We start from the raw sequence: 18562 nt of genomic DNA on the forward strand, positions 1-18562 counted from the left end.
AGTAATTGAATGCAACATTATCTTGCATAATTATAATGGCTCACTTTAATACTGAACAATTCTGATTTTGGAATCTACCAGTTTATTGATAGCGAACCCGAAAATTCGACTATGAACTTTGAATTGTAAGCAGAACTTTACCCCTGGACTTTGCTCTCTAAAAACACACTGTCAAGCATACTTGTTTATCAGTCCATTAACCACAAGTACGCGCTAGATGTTTGATGAGAGATTAACTTTCGCGTCAACACAAAAGCGCCGCAAATACCACAGACAGTTGTGTACGGTGTAGTTAATGGTAATGGCGCGGGCCCAGAAGATTTAAACCATAGCGAGATATGGGCGACCAATCACAAGGCAGATCCATTTAAAGATGCATTACATCATGGTTAATTTTAGTTAGGCCAGAAATTGGCCTAACTCTCCATAGAGTCCCGTGTTAAAAATCTTAACCGCAAGGCAAAGTCAGTAGTCTACTTGGGAAGCTAACAAAGAGAGGGAGTAGGGTGACTGAAAAGATCAGATGTGAAAATCTATCAATTGTGCACACATTAATTAAATCAGAGTTTTAAGCTTAAATACAATATCCAGAGTATGTACAATGGGCAAGTGGACTACGGGGTAGTCTAGGGTCACGGTGTCATGGTTGGCAAATTACTGAAAATAAACCATGTATTTGGATGAATAAGATATACTCCATTTTTTTTGATATTTTACTAGCCAATTACACTGCAAATTTAGCTTGATCCAAATTATGTTGTGTCAAATAAATAATTAGGCAAAATGTAACATATTTGGGTTACAATTTATCCATCATCGGCTGGCTTGAAGCAAACAATTTGTTAACTTGTTTACTTTGTAATTTTAAACTGTTGATTTTTGACCCAACATTTGGTCATTTTTGTAAAACGATTTTGCAGTGTATATGAAGTATGCACAATTCGACTGGTTATGCCTCAATCAACCCGTATTCACTCGCAATTTATATAGTTTCTATTTTGCCGACGCTTTCCTCAAAACAAAACAAAAACACTTTGTCCTTTTTAAAGGCAATTCTTGTTGAATAAACATTTTCATTGGCAACGAGAGAAGCCACCGGGAGGAGCCTAGCCATCTGCTTGGCGAGTGTTCATAAATACTTTGGTGTGGGGAGGGGGTCGGAAATATACGGAGGGGGTCTGAACAAATTTAGCAAAGAAAATGGGTCGATTTTAGGTTTTCCTTTTCCTTGTTATACTATATGATCGCATATTATAGTATTGGAGTAAATCTCACCTTGTCCGACTATACGGACAGAAAGCCTATAATAGGGTTGATGCCTACAGGGTTGATTTTTTTTGTAAATCTTCGTATAGGGGGTTGGGGTCAGTAATATTTTGACATCAAGTTCCAGATTCTCCAAACCCCATATTTGGAACCCCCAAAGTATTTTTGAACACTCCCTATAAATGAGCGTAGGTGTTCGGCGTAGGTGGCAGTTATATTTGAATAAAGCTAATCCACCTTAATTTGTTAGTTGACCTGAATAAAATATTTGCTTTGTTCGATAAATAGACGACGAAAGTTCATGATTACACGATACAAGAGATAACATTTTGACAGACAGTGCAATAAAATACACCATAGCCCATTGGCGTAGCCAGGGGGCTGGGGGATAGAGCTCCCCCTACTTTTCAGAGATAAAATGGGGACGGCAAAGAGTTAAGATGTCCTTAAAATGAATGGGGAAGGGCATTTCGAGATATGTCCATTTGTAACCAACAGGCGAGTCAGTTAGTAAGCAATCTAGTAAGGTAGCTGGTAAGCTAGTAACATAGGCATATATGCTTATATAGGCCGATACCATTTCATGGTTAAGCAAAAGTTGATGATACCTCGGACCCAGCAAACACAAAACATTTTACAGAATATGTTTAAATGTCAGGTTAAATAAAGGTAAAGTACGGTTTTCTTAACAATTATTAGTGCGAAGTAATTATTCATCATGCACCTCGTACGGCCTGTTCTGTTATACACTTTCAAAATAGGATCAGTTCAGTTAGCTTCGCCCCATCCGTATCAGTCTCGATTTCAAAGCATTTCAAATGCTGAAATTGCTTATGGTCAATATAAATTGATATCAAGATTGATATCGTGTTAATGTAAAGTTCAAACGTTCAGAGTGAATATCTCACAGTGTTACAAATATGCAATTCATACGTGGAAAATATCACATCCTCGCACACCGACATCGCCTAGCTAGTATTACTTGGTGCGGTAGAGATACTAACATTAATACCCGGGATCGATACACGTAAATGTGCTATGCACGATTTGATATTCAGACGAAAATCTTTGGATACCGGTGTAAAAATGATGAATATCTCCCGTAATTTATTTAGTCTAAAGAAGCCAGATTTGGTTCCTTGCACTTGAATATATATGTTGAACGGATATGATAGTCGTTAGCTTGCGTCTTGAGAAAGAAGCTTGCGTCTTGAACTCAAAAACTGACAATAATTCTGATTTTATATGTGCCGAATTATTATAGCGCAGTGTAGGCCAATCGTGGAAGTAGTCTAAAAGCATATGACCTATGGCGTATGCTAACTCACACACAGCGAGGTCAGTCACCGGGCTATTGTCAGTAGCCTTAGTCAGACGTCCTTCGGCCCATTATGCGTCTCAAAACTATTAAACAGGTCGGAACAAAATGGCCATGCGTGGCTGTGGATTCAACCTACCATGGCGATTTCTGCCATGAAGATATCGGGGCGATGACACTGTGCCTCCCCTGTTTGGTTAAGTTTTTCTGCCTCCGCAGGAGGTAGTATGCTTTGAAATTTACACCTAAAATGCCGCACATTGCGCGGCATGTAGGCCGATTGTACAAATTTATATTCTGACAAGTACTCTAATTTCCGCCCAATATCGAAAGCCCAATATATATCCACCACCTCTTTGCGCCATACATAAATTCGCCTATCGCCATTTCCGAATGTTCAAAAAGGTAATCACGCTTCCTCAGCATGTGCAATAAATTAGCATTAAAATTATTAATCTTATTCTATAGGGATTCTAGAAACACCTAGCACGTGGCGCCAATGGTGCGGGTCTATCAAGCTCATGAATTATGCATTAGACTTTTTTTAAACTCATATATTGTATAATTGAAGACCGAATTAAAAAGACTAGCTTGCGTATGCCGTCCTGTCAACCAGACCAAAAATGCCATACTGCGCAGGTCAGCAACCAATCACAGCGCGCCTTTGTCCTGACGTCAGACGCAAACTAGTATTTTTTAATTCGGTATTTAATTATGGATTGTAGCCTCATCACATCAGCAATATCGTAGAAATCAAGTCGGACAACCGTTATGCTGTGTGTGGCAATGGGAATACACATTAAACAAGGTTTAATTTCATGATTACATGAAACCTGATTATCAATGGAAAAACTTTGGCTGGAGAAGTTGAAGAGCCGTTCATGGCGACACTTTGGATGTGATAATTTGACATCATGGATTGTTTTGTGCAAAATTGGAGGTATTTTTGCGGCGAGTCAGCAGACCGACTGACATGCAGGCTAGCATGCTAGGCTCGACTACTAGGCCTCAATCATCGTGTCTACATCATAATAATAGTTCACACCCGCTGGACAGCAGGAAGAATGTTTATAACTTACATTTCAATACAATCATGTTACTTTTATCTTGAACTTGGAAGAAACTGATTTCAATAACAATTTCAATATTGCAAACTCATGACCATCAGTGACAGTGACCATACATTACACTAAACAGTGAGATCCGTGCCGGTTTATGACTAGAAAGTAGAATGGATTATTTATTTCTGTTCATTTTGATATCAACATTTAAATGGTAAGTTCATGAGTTTGACCTCAATGTCAAATCTACATTGTATGTCGCACAATTATGTGTTGTGCATGACTGAGTGCATGATGCTAGCATATGACTAGTCTAGGGCTAGACCCGGTGCTAGCAAACTGATTTCAATAACAATTTCAATATTGCAAACTCATGACCATATACCATCAGTGACCATACATGACACTAAACAGTGAGATCCGTGCCGGTTTATGACTAGAAAGTAGAATGGATTATTTATTTCTGTTCATCTTGATATCAACATTTAAATGGTAAGTTCATGAGTTTGACCTCAATTAAAATACAAAACAGAACCCGTGTCAAATCTACATTGTATGTCGCACAGTTATGTGTAGTACATGACTGAGTGCATGATGCTAGCATGACTAGTAGCTACTAGTCTAGGGCTAGGCCCGGGGCTAGTCCTTTACTAGCCCTTGCCAGTTGGCAGTATCTGGAAAACACTCCTCCGACACAGCGCTAGTCCAAATCTAAAAAACACTCTGCCAGTCCGAAACTGAAAACCACTGCGCTAGTCCGAATTTGCAAAACATGGCGCTATTCCGAATCTGAATTTAGGAAACACTGCGCTAGTCCGATATTCGGACTAGCGCCGTAATTTCAGATTCGGACCAGCGCTGTGATTTTCAGATTCGGACTACCGCTTTGGTTTTCTGCAGTTTCGGACTGACGAAGTGTTTTCCAGACTCGGACTAGCGCAGTGTATTTCGGACTAGGACTGTTAAAGTGTTTTTAGATTCGGACTAGCGGTGTGTCGGACTGTTGCAGTGGTGTTCAAATTTGCCAAATGCATCCATGGGTTTTATATCTTATTTTGTAGCCTATCTGAAAATTTTACTTTGCATAATTCTTGCATATATAATTAGAAAATAAGGCCTACCTGACAACATTGCATAACAAAAATAAAAGAAAGTTGTTGCCAACGACTTGGTTTCGCTCCATTTTGACAGGCCATATTTTGGTAACCGAATATCCGATTAAAATAAAATTTTCAGTCGTGTATTAGGAGAAAATGGACTCACATATTTTAATCAGACAAAAATCTATATCCAATAGCGGTACCTTAAAAAAGATTAAAGCTAGCATTAAAAAAAAAAAAAATATAGTTGTGTTGCCCTCAACCGTCCTACCCTAAATCCTGAAAACTCAGGGTCGCAATTTTTTTTTTTTTTTTTTTTTGAATGATAATTTTTACAGATTTGTTCAAAAACTCAATGTTTTTCACTTAAAATTAATATTTTATTGTAAGACTAGTCTTTAATTGTTGTCTAACAGGTATCCAGAAGTCAAAATTGACAAATGTCCCCTAATTGAACAAGCATTATTTAATATTTGAGGGGATTTTTAAAAACTGAAGGTTTAAAAAAAAAAAAATAAAAAAAAAATAATAATCCGACCGTCCTACCCAAATTTCCCATTTTTCCACTTGAGGGCAACACAACAATATTTTTTTTGGCCTTATAAGTATCTCCTTAACTAATAACAAAAGGTGTCCACTGGTATCTTGGAGGCATTGTCTTTTTTAAAGACATTTCTTGTTTGAATCCAAGTCCATTGGCCAATGCATGTATGTTATCACATGGACCTGTATAAACTGGTCGTATAGGCCTAGTCATGAGAATCCAATACATGTGGCAATATGTTCATTCTCTGAAGCAAATAGCAATATATATTTTTTAATGGTTCAGGTATAGCCTACCTGTTAAATTATAGTCTCTCGAACAAAGCTTTAAAAACTATTAAAATAATTTTGTAGTAAAAAGTACAAATGTGCACTCATGATAAAATTAAAATCACGTAAATGATATCCGGAATGATATATAGTCTTTGCAATATATTTGTTAGGTACAGTCAATATTCTATTCCCGCCATCATTGTATAAGATGTCATTTTAAAGGAAGTAAACAATTCTTTAATTTAATTAAAATTTACATTTACATTTTCGAAGGCAACTGTCGTTTTGATGTACCCAGGCGATTTATAGTGTTGCCATATTTATAGTGACTCCACTTTGGTGACCCCACTTAATAGTGGATTTTACCACCACATTACAATTAATGAAATTCTAGTTATTATAATCATTTGATTTCAGGAGGAACTATATCTTCAAGATTTCCTTAAAGGGACATTCATAAATATATATCAATCAAAAACACCTTTAGAATATTTACGAATGATGCAATTTATACGTATCCTTTCAGTTTTCTTCATATTTTGTCGATATTTCTGATTAAGAGAAAATGGTTTAAGGGTATTATTAACCTTTTAAGCGACTTCAGACAATTTTACATATATAATTGATCCTCGTCGGATCTAAGTCCCTTTAATGCGTGAAACACCACAAAATGTTATTTGATAGCATATGCAATGTATTCTAGATGTGTAGGCAGGGGACATTTTTAAAGTGGGGTCACCAAAAACTGGGTCACCTAAGACTGACACTACTATTAATTCATTAATTAATCTTGTCTGGTGTCGTTTTCAAAACTACTCCTAATGCACATATAAATTTTATGAGCAGGAATATTTCTGTTAATATTTGGATAGATCGTTAATTCTACATTAATAATATTTTTATTCATCCTGGAAGCAGGCATTTTGTCTAGATACATGTTGCGAGCACAGCGAGTAGGAAAATTTACATAAGCGTTTCCGTAGTGTTTTCCTAAGCCTTTTCAGAGCGTTTTATTTAAATGGCGCCCCATGAATGTTTGCAAAAAATCGCTTTCCCCACTCTCGGCTTGCCAAAAATTGCTTCCCCTCCCCCCCCCCATTTCACCCTCCCCAGGGCTCATAATTATTACACAGCCCCTTAGATATAGAACAATTCAGAATTCCAGTGTCGACGTGGTACATCCCCGTGCAATTTTAAGACCCCCCCCCCCCTAGAAATTGTGCGACCAATTCTACCACATACAGAACATGTTTGAGCACCCAATTTATAAACTTTTGACATTTTTTGTGCGCGGTTTGGTGTGTCATCATAGTTCTATTGACGAGCGATTTCTTGTCAACTTTTGAGATGCATATTGTTGAAACTTTGGCAACTCTGTTTTATGTAAAAAAAAGACACGAAGAGTCATGTCAAGGCAAAGTTCAAACGTGCAGATTGTCTCGAGGAGTGCCTAAATGTTATTCATACATGTGGAATTCCATCTTTGGAATAATATGTTGGCCTTTTCTCTCACATGTTTCTTTCCCACGCATATTGCTCAAATTCGAATTTTCACATTGGCCACACGCACACAATTCATGTATGCAGTTTCGGTTTAAGTTTGAGTTTAATTGCCACATATTCACGAGTTTAAGGGGGGTACTACACCCCTGGCCAATTTTGTGCCTATTTTTGCATTTTTCTCAAAAATTATAGCGCATTGGTGACAAGTAAGATATGTATATTATAGGGGCAAGAACTACAACTGCTGCACTGAAAATTCAGCAACTCAAGTCAAGTAGTTATTGATTTATTGATCAAATATTGGTTTTCCTCATTTTTGACTGTAACTCCACAACTGTTGTCTGTGCTGAAATAAAATTTCCAGTGCAGTAGTTGTAGTCCTTGCCCCTATAATATACATATCTTACTTGTCACCAATACGCTATAATTTTTGAGAAAAATGCAAAAACAGGCACAAAATTTGGCAGGGGTGTAGTACCCCCTTAATAGAACGTAGGTGTATCATTAGCCCAATAAGAACAAAGATTACATTTCTGTTGCTCTGCAAACATGCCAAACAACTAAACTGGCTTGTCCAAAAGTAAAAACCAACAGTTATTTTCTGCAACAATAATGGGCCGCAATGCGCTAACCTTAACCCTAACCCTAGCCCTAACCCTAACCCCAACCTTAAATACCCTAAATCCTAACCAACTCAAAATCTAAAGGTTAGGTGCATTGTGGCCCATTGGTTGCAGACCCATGGTTGCAGAAAGTTTTTGCAACCATAATGGGCCACATACCCCTATACTTATAGGGTTATGGTTATCGTTTGAGTTTAGGGTTATTGTTAGGTTTATGGTTAGGATTTAGGTTATTGTTAGGGTTAGGGTTTGGATTTAGGCAGTGGCGACGGTATGGGGGCATAGGAAAGTGTACTCTCCCCCCATGCCCCCAAGTAAAATACAAAATTACGAAAATGGCAAATTTTGTGCAAAATTTGTTGATTTTGCCCCCCTCCCTTGAAATTCAATCCTCAAAAAAAAAAAACTTTTCTGGTGCCGCCACTGGGTTTAGGGTTAGGGTTAGGGCTCATAGTTAGTGTATTATATTACGGACCATTTATATGGTTGCAAAAAATACGCCCGTTGCTCTGGTCAATTTGTAAAAGCTCTATAGTTTGAAAACGGTCAACAAAGGCCTGAATAATATTTTGTTTTCAAAAACTGTCAAATAATGTAAGCCATATATTATATTTTTATGTTATACTGCATCGTGAATATTAGACGAATATTATATATTTTCTGTAAAATATTAGGCCTTTTATTGACTATAAATGTTTATATTTGTATAAACAGTAAAACAGTTCAATTACCCACATCAGATTTCCTTTACAATACTTTTAGTCGTCTCTCTTGTAATATAATACGGTTTCATATATGACTGGCTTTTTGGATCATGGGACTCTAGCTCTGTATTTAAAGGGAACATGATTTTATGTTTACATGGAGTTTGAAGTAGGCCTTTCGTGCATTGACTATACGAAGTATAAGTGAATTGGTATAATAATTACAATTCATATTTTCATTTTACAGTCACACACTTTTCATCCTGATATTTTACACCTCCATATTATTCTCAACCAGAAAAGCCGTTTGGATTTACTAAGTATGCGCTTTAGGTGTTCGATAAAGCATGGTGATTGCGTGCATACAAATAAACAAAACTCTTTACTCATTCTTTTGAAGTTTTTTGAGGTGTTGATTGTCGTGGGTGGAATTCGCTCGATGGAATCTCAATTCTATCAGCAGCAACTTCTTCTGGTTGAGTTGTGATCAGTTGATCGTATTTTGATATGTCGATTTTATTTATTAGAATCCACACTTCATATTTGAATACAATACAAAATACTTCAACGAGGTCAAATCATGTTTTGATATTTTCGAACTGAAAAAGGAAAACTTTGTTTACCAACTTATTTATATACAGACTTTGCGGTTGTAGTTTCAACATTACACATACATTTTGTATCACTTTACTACAGGGAAACTGAGCCATTCCATAAACAAAGGCGATTTTAAATACCCTATATTTTTCCCGAGAAATTCAACCACAGGGCTCTTTACAAGATAAACAAACTACAAATGAAGACCTGAGCGCAAGAAGACCGTAAGTCCACTTGGCCCCTCAACATGTATACACTAAAGTTGCGTATAGTTTCGTATATAGTTTGGTAATGTTTTATACATGTTCAGGGGCCAAAACAAATCTTTCATAACCTTTCATGATGTTTTCACCCTGGAACATGTATTAAACATTATAAAACTCTATGAAACTATACGTAACTTTAGTGTATACATGTTGAGGGGCCAAGTGGACTTACGGTCTTCTTGCGCTCAGGTCTTCAAATTTAAAATTACAATCATTTTTAAGCTACGGTAATTTTAAATGTAGGCCTACGGTTTTTTATTTTGACCATAAATTTAGCACTTTTTAGCGAAATATTAAATGTAAAATAACATGGTATACCAGATTAAAAACAAACATCAGTTCAGGCCCATACTGTACAGTTTGTCAGGAGTAATCATGAAAAAATGATCGGAAACCGAGCAAAGAACTACGAAACAAAGTAAAACAGGCAACATGAAATTCATTGCATGCACATGGCACGAAATTGCACATGACATGACATAATAGGAATACCTGGAATTCGACACTTTCTGCAAAACAAATGGAATTCTAATAATTATTGGTTATGGGAAATAAAGCTGAGAAATTCAAGCAATTCAAGCCTTTACAAAATCTGAATAAAATAACATAAATATTGGCACTTCAGAGTCAAATCGCCGGTACTTCACCATACAGTATACACTCTAAATTACAAGGATTTAAAAATAAATCCTTAAGACTGTAGTTAGGGACCAATCAATTTAAAATAAATCTTATAGATTTGAATTATAAATCTAAAAGATTTAATTTTAAATCTTAAAGATTTAGTTTTAAATCTAACACTTGATTGGTCCCTAATCACAGTCCCTTGGGATTTAGAGTGTACCCATTGTAATGGTTGGGGTTGGCATCAATTTGACAGTACTTTATAATAGCATCAGATAATGTTTTTTCCACAACTTGGTCCTTTTGATGGTTCAAGTCAGTCGAAATTTGGTAAAATGTTTCCAATATTTTAAGGCAAGTATAACGTAATGTACAAAATGTCAAGACCATTGGTGTCTTACCTTGTGTTTCTTTCGGTAATCATTGTGATGTTCAAGGCATTCCTTTTGGAATTTCTTAAGTTCAGATCGGCTGACTTTAGGCAGGCCTCCCTGGAAAATGAAAACAATAGGCTAACAATTATCAATTCTGCACACAGTAACATTACAAGTACGGTACGATCGTATGTGGCTTACACGAAGCGATATCAAAATGGGAAATCCCCATCTTTCCTGGAAGGTAAACATTTGCTCTGTTTCGGACGTGGAACATATTCATGTTTTACGCTTAAAAACGTTCGTATATTTATTTGTTTATCTGTTATTTATTTATTTATTTATTTATTCATTTATTGTTTTATTTATTTATTTATTTATTTATTTATTGATTGATTGATTGATTGATTGATTGATTGATTGATTGATTGATTGATTGATTGATTGATTTTAGTATAATTGTACCACTATTTCAATTATAGTTTCTTATAAGAACCATCTGCGCGTATAGAACATGCAAAAAATGATGCACTAGAGAATACCCTCCCATAATGGTAAAAGCAACATTGTATTGTTAACATGGGAAGCCGTACTCCAGAGGACGGAACAACCAGCATCCCATGTTCATTATCATATAATACTACATTTAATTGGGGGAAATTGTAGTTTGCACTGATTTATTAACAAAATGAGCAACCGAAGATTCATTGCATGCCAAAGATCACATTTTTTCTATTAATATTGAAGTCGAAATGTGGATATTCTAGCGAGGCCATATAAAAGGTGGTTGTGTAAAACTTCGACATATTTCAGTCACCATATCGCGTATCGTCACGTACATCATCGACAACTAATTTGTCTGACTTGCGATTGACGATCCAAAGGTTACAGGGCTTCCTTCCCGAGTAAAATCATCGCATCTGCTATGGTAATTACTAAGTAGATAATGCCTTTTACTTTAGTAGATAATGCCTTTTACTTTAGTATCGGCTTGATTAAAACATCAGAAATATCTTACTTCAAAGTTAAAACCTATATATGTTCCCGTATGTGCTATGTTATTTATTTGTAGATAGTGTAGTTTTATTATGGGAGCAGGTTGCTTAATGCTCTGCGTGCTAGCCATAGGCTTCAGCATAAAAAGCCCAAGTTTTGAGATATTTTCTTAAAATATCAAGAGCTATCACGAGAAGCACTGGACCAATGCTGGGCTTGTTTGTACTTGGTCAAGAAAATGTAAAATTCTAAAAAATCTGTAATTTTTTCATTTTTTTAAAAACTTGTCGTCTGAAGTCGACACTCGCGTGGAGAGGTTAAAAAAGTATCGGCTGTGTTATATAGATAGGGCATACTGCATTATTATTTGGGAATGCAGCAAATCCCGGGCAGCAAATAAGGGCTAATCCATTTAAAGTCCACACTCCCCCTATGAAAGATTTTGGAAATATCTTGCACAAAGGGAGTATGAATTTCAAATAGAATTAGCGCATTAGTCAACTCTATTTGAAACTCACCCTCCCTCTGTGGACACGGTGGAAGTCTGTGGAAGATTCAGGTTTAATCTTTCTCAGAGGATGTATGAAATTCAAATGGAAGTTATGGAACTGCCTAATGTGGTTATTCATTTTGAAATTCATACTCCCCCTGTGGAAGATATGTTCATACCCTTCCTCAGGAGTAGTGTTGATTTTAAATGGAATATACCAATACAACGTCGCGTTGGCGTGTGAAAACGAAATGAATGCACAATCAAGACGTGACAAATAACTTGGCATTGTGGTTCATGGTTCATTTAGTAATTCTTCAAAAAGTAGAAATATAATAAAAACAGGGCAAGTGAGTAAAGGTTAGACTAGTCTATGAAATGAAAGAACCCGATGTCTATTTATACACAAGCGATTTCGTCGTAACCATGGTAACGGGAATATGGAAACTTTAAAGGTGTGTTATGTAGGCCTATGGCTCGTCGTCGTCGTTATCACCCCCTGACGTCATCAACATCATTATCGTCATCGTCATCATCATCATCATCATCATCATCATCATCATCATCATCATCACCACCACCATCATCATCATTTAATTACGCACCTTCTTTTTGGAGTCATCATCACTACTGCTGCTGGAACTGGAATCCCTTCTAGCTTTCCTCATGTTGCTGGGTTAGCCTGTCAGGAAATTATGTTGTAAACCAATAAGTATAAAAGAAACATGTATTTGCATTCAAAAAATTATTCAAAAAACCTATACCTAAACAATGCATTACCATAGTGATCATGGTGATTCAATTAAAGAGCCTTATTAGCATGAAGATAGGAGGTATCAGTCCCTTAGCCATGATAGAAGTGGCTGTACAATTTTCCATTTTTTTCCGGCCATGAGAGGCAAAGTTAAATCGGGGGTGGGGGTCTGAAAAATTTGCATTTTATTGGCCCAAAAGATGATTTTTGGTTCTGACTGGGGAAGGGAGAAAAGCTCAAGTTTGGGGGAATGCCCCTGCGCCTCCTCCTCCCCCCTCCCAGTGCTGACACTGCACTGCCTATGTCAGCTCTTTTCGTGAAAGATGTAAGGTAACGGACTGACGGGATTCCTACTAATTTGCATTTTATTGCCCCCCAAAAGTGGCTGAAACAACGGAAATGGGACATTTTGACAAAAAGCGGCCCTCCCCCGGATTGATGCAATGAAGTTGAATCTGCCACAGGTGTCTATGATGCGCTCATGAGCGTCATAGGATTTCTCTCTTATCTGACACTTCCCCCTGCTGCTTCCCCCTCTTGCTAATAACTGGAGAACGCCACTGATGGTTTGGCATAGTATACACAATCAGCCATTGGTTCGAAGCCAGGGTTCATTTTAACGCATTGTATTGTCTATGACATTATTTGACTTGACTAATGTTATTACAATTCCATGGCAAACATGAATGAGCCTTTAAGCATGTTCGCCAAACACACCCAGCAAATATGTATACAGATATTACAAATGCTATTCCGCAATCTGCGCATCTATATGACCTGGATTGAGGACACATTTGGTTCGAACCGAATCATTAAATTTTAACAACTTACCTTTTCAGCAAGGGCGGTAATATCCAATGTTTAAATTATTCCAAAATTAATCCACACAATTCGTGTAATCAGCACCGTATCTCAAACACACCCTATCCACCCGAAACATATGGCAAAACTGCGATGTGTCGACGTAGATGACCCGACACGAGTGTTAGTGCATTTTATATATGAGTCAACATCATTTGTTGAGTATTAACCATATTCTATTATTTATCCTGGCGTAAATGACACGCACTGATTAAATAAACTGGCAGAACACGAAAAGGACTTTGGTTTATTTATTTATGGTACTGTGCACATAAGTCCAAAAGAGCTTAAGAGTATGCTGTATGCGTCTAACGTCAATGTCATGTTCATTAAGGCTATTCGGATGTAATGGGAGTAAAAGCAATTCCCCAGGGGTCTGTGTGGGTATATACGATTCGTATGCTTGTAGGGGGGTGCTTGTAAGCGGTCCCAAAAGAGGACATACAGTGTGATGCATATTTCAGAACCGTGGACATACAACAAACGAGGACGTCCACGGTTTCAGGACAGGTGCAAGGAAGTTGCAAGTAGCCAAATATTGCTATATCGAGTATGACCACCTTGAAGGTATCACCACATGTTTGGGAAGGGTGTCGGAAACAGCTTGCCCATTATTAGTCAGAAGGTCATTAGACCGAAAAGGGTCAATTTAAAGTTAGCGTTTATGGCATTTTAGGTTAGGATTAGTGCTATGGATAAGATTAGACATACTGCAGTTACTGTCCATTTTCCTATAGACGAATCCAACGAGCCAAGCCATGGTTAGGATTTGGTTGGCCAGGGACTGGGTCCCCGCAGCACCGAACTGACTGCCCAATTGGGTGGATCTAAACCGCTTAAAATTCGATGTTAGATTCTTTTGTGTTGTAAACTGTCCTCATTCTTTTGTCTACGTGTAACACGGGTGATAGAATGCAGTTTAAAATACCCTCCAAGGCCGCATCATTTCACATTTTAGGTGAGATGGAGCCGACGGGGACCCAAATATGGCTGCCATTGAGGTACTAGGAATGCGTTAAATTGGATTCGTCTATACACAATACACAGTGCTTTCACCATTGACGTTTTACCTCTACAAACAGTGTATGTTAGAGGTATAGGGCATCGCCTAGTTAACGTCACTGTGTGAAAACTAACCGGCCAATATTTGTTGTACTCTCTGAATTTCTAGAAAATATAGTTTTGTAACATGTCCTAAATTATTAACTAATTTAGATGTTTGGAAATATTCGTACTTTTGTGTTTTAGTAAGGAAGGACACGGCATGGCCTGCAAAATTCCCAGTGTAAATCTAAGTGACTATCCTCATTTTGTGGACCGCCCTCTTCCGAAGGGCATTAAAACTAAACTTGACGGATATTTTTGTACTTGCTGTCAATCAAGTATATAATGTATTACATGTAGGCTAAAAACTGAGTAGGTGGGGCATCTGCAAATGGTCGTATCCCCCTGATATGTAAATGACAGATAACAGCAAAAACAACTCCCAAATCTGTCCATAACTGTGGTCAGTGGAGAGAGTCGGGGGATTTCAAGTGGGTGATTATTGATTGGCAACTTGGCAAGTTACATTATTTGGGCATAAGTGCAGCCCACCATTCAATGTAGAGGATGGACTAGACTTTATCGATTGATTTTGCTGGAGTAATTTCCTGTTAACCAGGTTTAAGTACTGCAAAGGTCGAATCATGTTTGCTGTGCAGCATAACTACACTATGAGAAGTGGTTAAGGTTAGCATTCGGGTACGGATTAATGTTAGGAATATAGAGTGCAGTTTATAGTTAGTGTTAGGGTAATGATTATGGTTTATAACGTAAAGTTACTGGGTTTTCGCAACTTTCGGACTTACTATCGACCTGTAACGGTACGTCGATTGACTTCGGGGTGCCTTTCGGGAATTTCACGTCCACGGTTTGGTCGGGCGTGTGGGGTAGGTGTGGTGTGACGATGGGGGTAATTTGTGTGTGGCTGCAGCGGTGTGAATGCATCTCTTGACAAGTGGGGTGGGGATTTGGCCTGAATTGTCAAAAAGTGGCTTAAAAGACAAAACGGTTTACCAAGCAAATGACCAGGATTGACGCCTATGTGTGAGTGTTGCTCGCGTGTGTGGATGGGGTGGGGAATCGTTTTTATTTTCTGCAACCATATAATGGGCCGCAATACCCTCACCCTAACCCTATGAACCCTAACGCTATAAACCCTACCCTGTAAACCCTAACCCTAACCTAAACCCTAACCCTAAAGGTTATAGGTGTATTACGGCCCATTATATAGGGCTGCAGCGGCCCATATCATGTTTGCAGAAAGAAATTAAGCGATGGAAAGGCCGAAGGATGGGTGTGAATATGTGGAGTGTGTAGGCCTACGGTCACGGTAGGGGGGTGTGGGGTGGGGTGGGTGTGTGAGTGTTTGGAGGTGCGTGTTTCGTTGTGAGTTTGGGGTGTATAATAGTAGGTATGTCACAGTGGCTGCACAATAATTCTGTCATACTGTGCACGCATACATAACAGTGAATCAAAAAGCGCGCGGATCAAAGTTGGCCAATTTTTGAAAACATACATGTCAAAAACGATTTCCTCGTTATGTTTCATTGATCACAATAATTTGTCTTTTTAATATATGGTAGGTGAAACATTTCCTAAATCACTATCAACTCCGCCGAAATTAAACACTGCCTAGTATAAGAGTTAAGACCTGTTTTATGAAATTTTTTAGATCGTCCATAAATCAATAAATATAGGTCTCTCGAAATAGAGGACCTAGTACCACCGGTCTGAAATACCAGTGTTTGTTATCATGTATTTTTTTTCCTTGGACAATGAGTGAAACACTTCCCTATACACCAATCCGAGAAGCGTTGACTGTATTTGGCCCTCTATTGACGGACACACAGATGTACCAGAGCGGGAGATTTAATTCGTAATTCAATACTCATGATTGTGTATTGAAAATCACTGTTGTGTACAATTCCCGGGTACAATTCTGTATAGCACACAATAAATAATGGATGGAACCCCCGATCTCGGGACACCGCAGATTTACATCGGGGACACCGCAGTAATGGCGAAGTCGGATTGGTGTATACCAATTGAAAACTCGGTGCACTTAGGCAATTAACTGCAGTTTCTTTATTCAACATCACAGCAGGTTCATATTTGACAAAATCATGCTGTATGAATAAAACATAAATAAAACATTGAAAAAAGTAAAATTACATATGCCTAATTAACATAAGAATGGCATAAATATATAATTAGATGTAATTAGCTAATTTGCATAATTAATGACTTTTTGTGTATTTTTTGTTACCAAATGAAAGAACTTTGGGTACTTATGCGTGCAAAAAAAACCGCATCCTCATATCATGTACGGTTCTCTGTTGGCATTATTTTTGCATATTAATTAGCTGGACTTTGTCATTTTTTAAGCTTTTATTTGTCTGCAGATTGGTCAAAATGGCTACAATTGTATATTTGGTGGATTTATTACATTTATTCGAGGAGAGATTTTTTAATCTTGTTTTCTTTAACGAAGTCCGGAAAGATATGCAATTAATCTGTGATACTTAAATCAATGCTACCTTTTCAAGTAAGTGTCCGAATAAGTATTACAAATCCCAAAAATTACCATTTTGCCATTTATAGCAATTTGTGGCAGGTTTTCACCCGATTTCCGGGTATCTTCAAGTTGACGTTACATCACTTTGCATTATCCGATTTCAATTCTGTTTTTTGTTTTATGAAGCATTCATAACGATGATTCAATTAAAAGCGTCAAATAACATGTTTCTGCTGCGCTTATTTTTGGGGTGATATACCTAATAATAGGGGTGTATGAGTTGAATCCCGCTGTACACATGCGGTATATATAATGTTATGTGCAATAATTAATGTGTGCACCGCCCGGGTGGTGAATCTCCCCCTTTTCTTATAATGCCAAAAAAATACAAGATTTGGGGGAATCCCAATTAAAAACTTTAAAATGTGTCTAATCATGTGATGCGTCTGCAGCGAGCAAACAATTTCGCATATTTTGAACATTTCCTAACATCATGTTTCCAATTCAATACACCTTCTCAGCATGTTTAGGGCATAATATCGAAACGATGCGCAAATATCTGTGCCAAAAATAGCTAACTTTGAAACCCCTTCATTTGTCCTGCCAAAAATCATTGGCCCTGCCAAAAATCATTGGCCCCTTTTGTCCTGTCAAAATGTCTTTGCCCCCATTTTGGTCTCCCAAAAAATCTATGCCCCCTACCCCCTATAATTCACCATTCCTGGCGTACACATATACTTATTGCACCATTAAAGAGTGGTAAATGTCCTTTTTGTTGAAAACTACATTTTCGAGTGACTTTCATCCACATGTCCTTTATAGCGCTTTATGCCCAATAGTGACATTGGACAAGTTCGAGTGCATGATAAAATGGGTGTAAAGTGCAATTTGCTTGATAATTCATTGTAATTGATAATGTGAAAACTGCAGCCTGTTCAGCTATCTCAATCTCAATATCATTATCATGGTTAAAGTTTCTATTGTGCAGAAATTTGGGGATTCATTTCTACTGCATACTTTTAGGGCTCGGATAGCGACATTTTTTGACATTTACTCGAAGTAAATCTAATGATACTTAAAGTGTTTGTAGCTGGGAGGAAAAGCCGACCATCATATGAAAATGGTGACCTTTCGTATTGAAGATACACAGCCGTTTTCGCCAAACGTTTGTCAAACAATTGCCGAGCACAAACGTTTGTCAAACATTTTCGTAAACGCCTGTAAACGTTTGGCAAACGTTTTGATCGCTAAATGTTTGTCAAACGTTTGGCGAAAGCGGCTATGTATAGGCGTACATTTTCCCCCAAAGACCAAAATATAAATTTTAATATTTTGACATAAATTTTGTATTATATTGCGAATTTAAAAAAATTAAAATTATTTGATATCATCAGGACATCCCTCTTACACCCGTTTATGACCAAAATACACCAAATTAGTAAGAATATCATTAGAATAATTGTTCCTATTATGGTAACTTCTTAGGTAACTTTTTTACAGTGAAAACTTTCCTGCGTAAACAGATAATTCCTTTTTTGTGGCCATATGCGTAAACGAACGCTTATCCGACATCAGATCGCGCGTGTATACCAGCGCGTTGGTACGCACCAAAATATCCATGTACGCAATTAACTACGCATGGTGTCGCAG

General features: G+C 37.5%; 1 protein-coding gene across 1 annotated transcript in view; it reads right to left on the reverse strand.

The window, feature by feature from the left end:
• LOC140138844 (uncharacterized) overlaps positions 1-13568 on the reverse strand; it is a 35642-nt gene extending 22074 nt beyond the window's left edge. The window contains exons 1-3 of the mRNA XM_072160615.1: positions 13324-13568; positions 12344-12420; positions 10280-10369 (exon numbers count right to left, since the gene is read on the reverse strand). Of these exons, the coding sequence (XP_072016716.1) occupies positions 10280-10369; positions 12344-12406 (153 nt within the window). The 5' untranslated portion in view covers positions 12407-12420; positions 13324-13568. The remainder of the gene's footprint in view (positions 1-10279; positions 10370-12343; positions 12421-13323) is intronic.
• Between the last annotated feature and the right edge of the window lie 4994 nt (positions 13569-18562).

Source organism: Amphiura filiformis, chromosome 18 (genome assembly GCF_039555335.1).
Source record: "Amphiura filiformis chromosome 18, Afil_fr2py, whole genome shotgun sequence".
Classification (NCBI taxonomy): Eukaryota; Metazoa; Echinodermata; class Ophiuroidea; order Amphilepidida; family Amphiuridae; genus Amphiura; species Amphiura filiformis.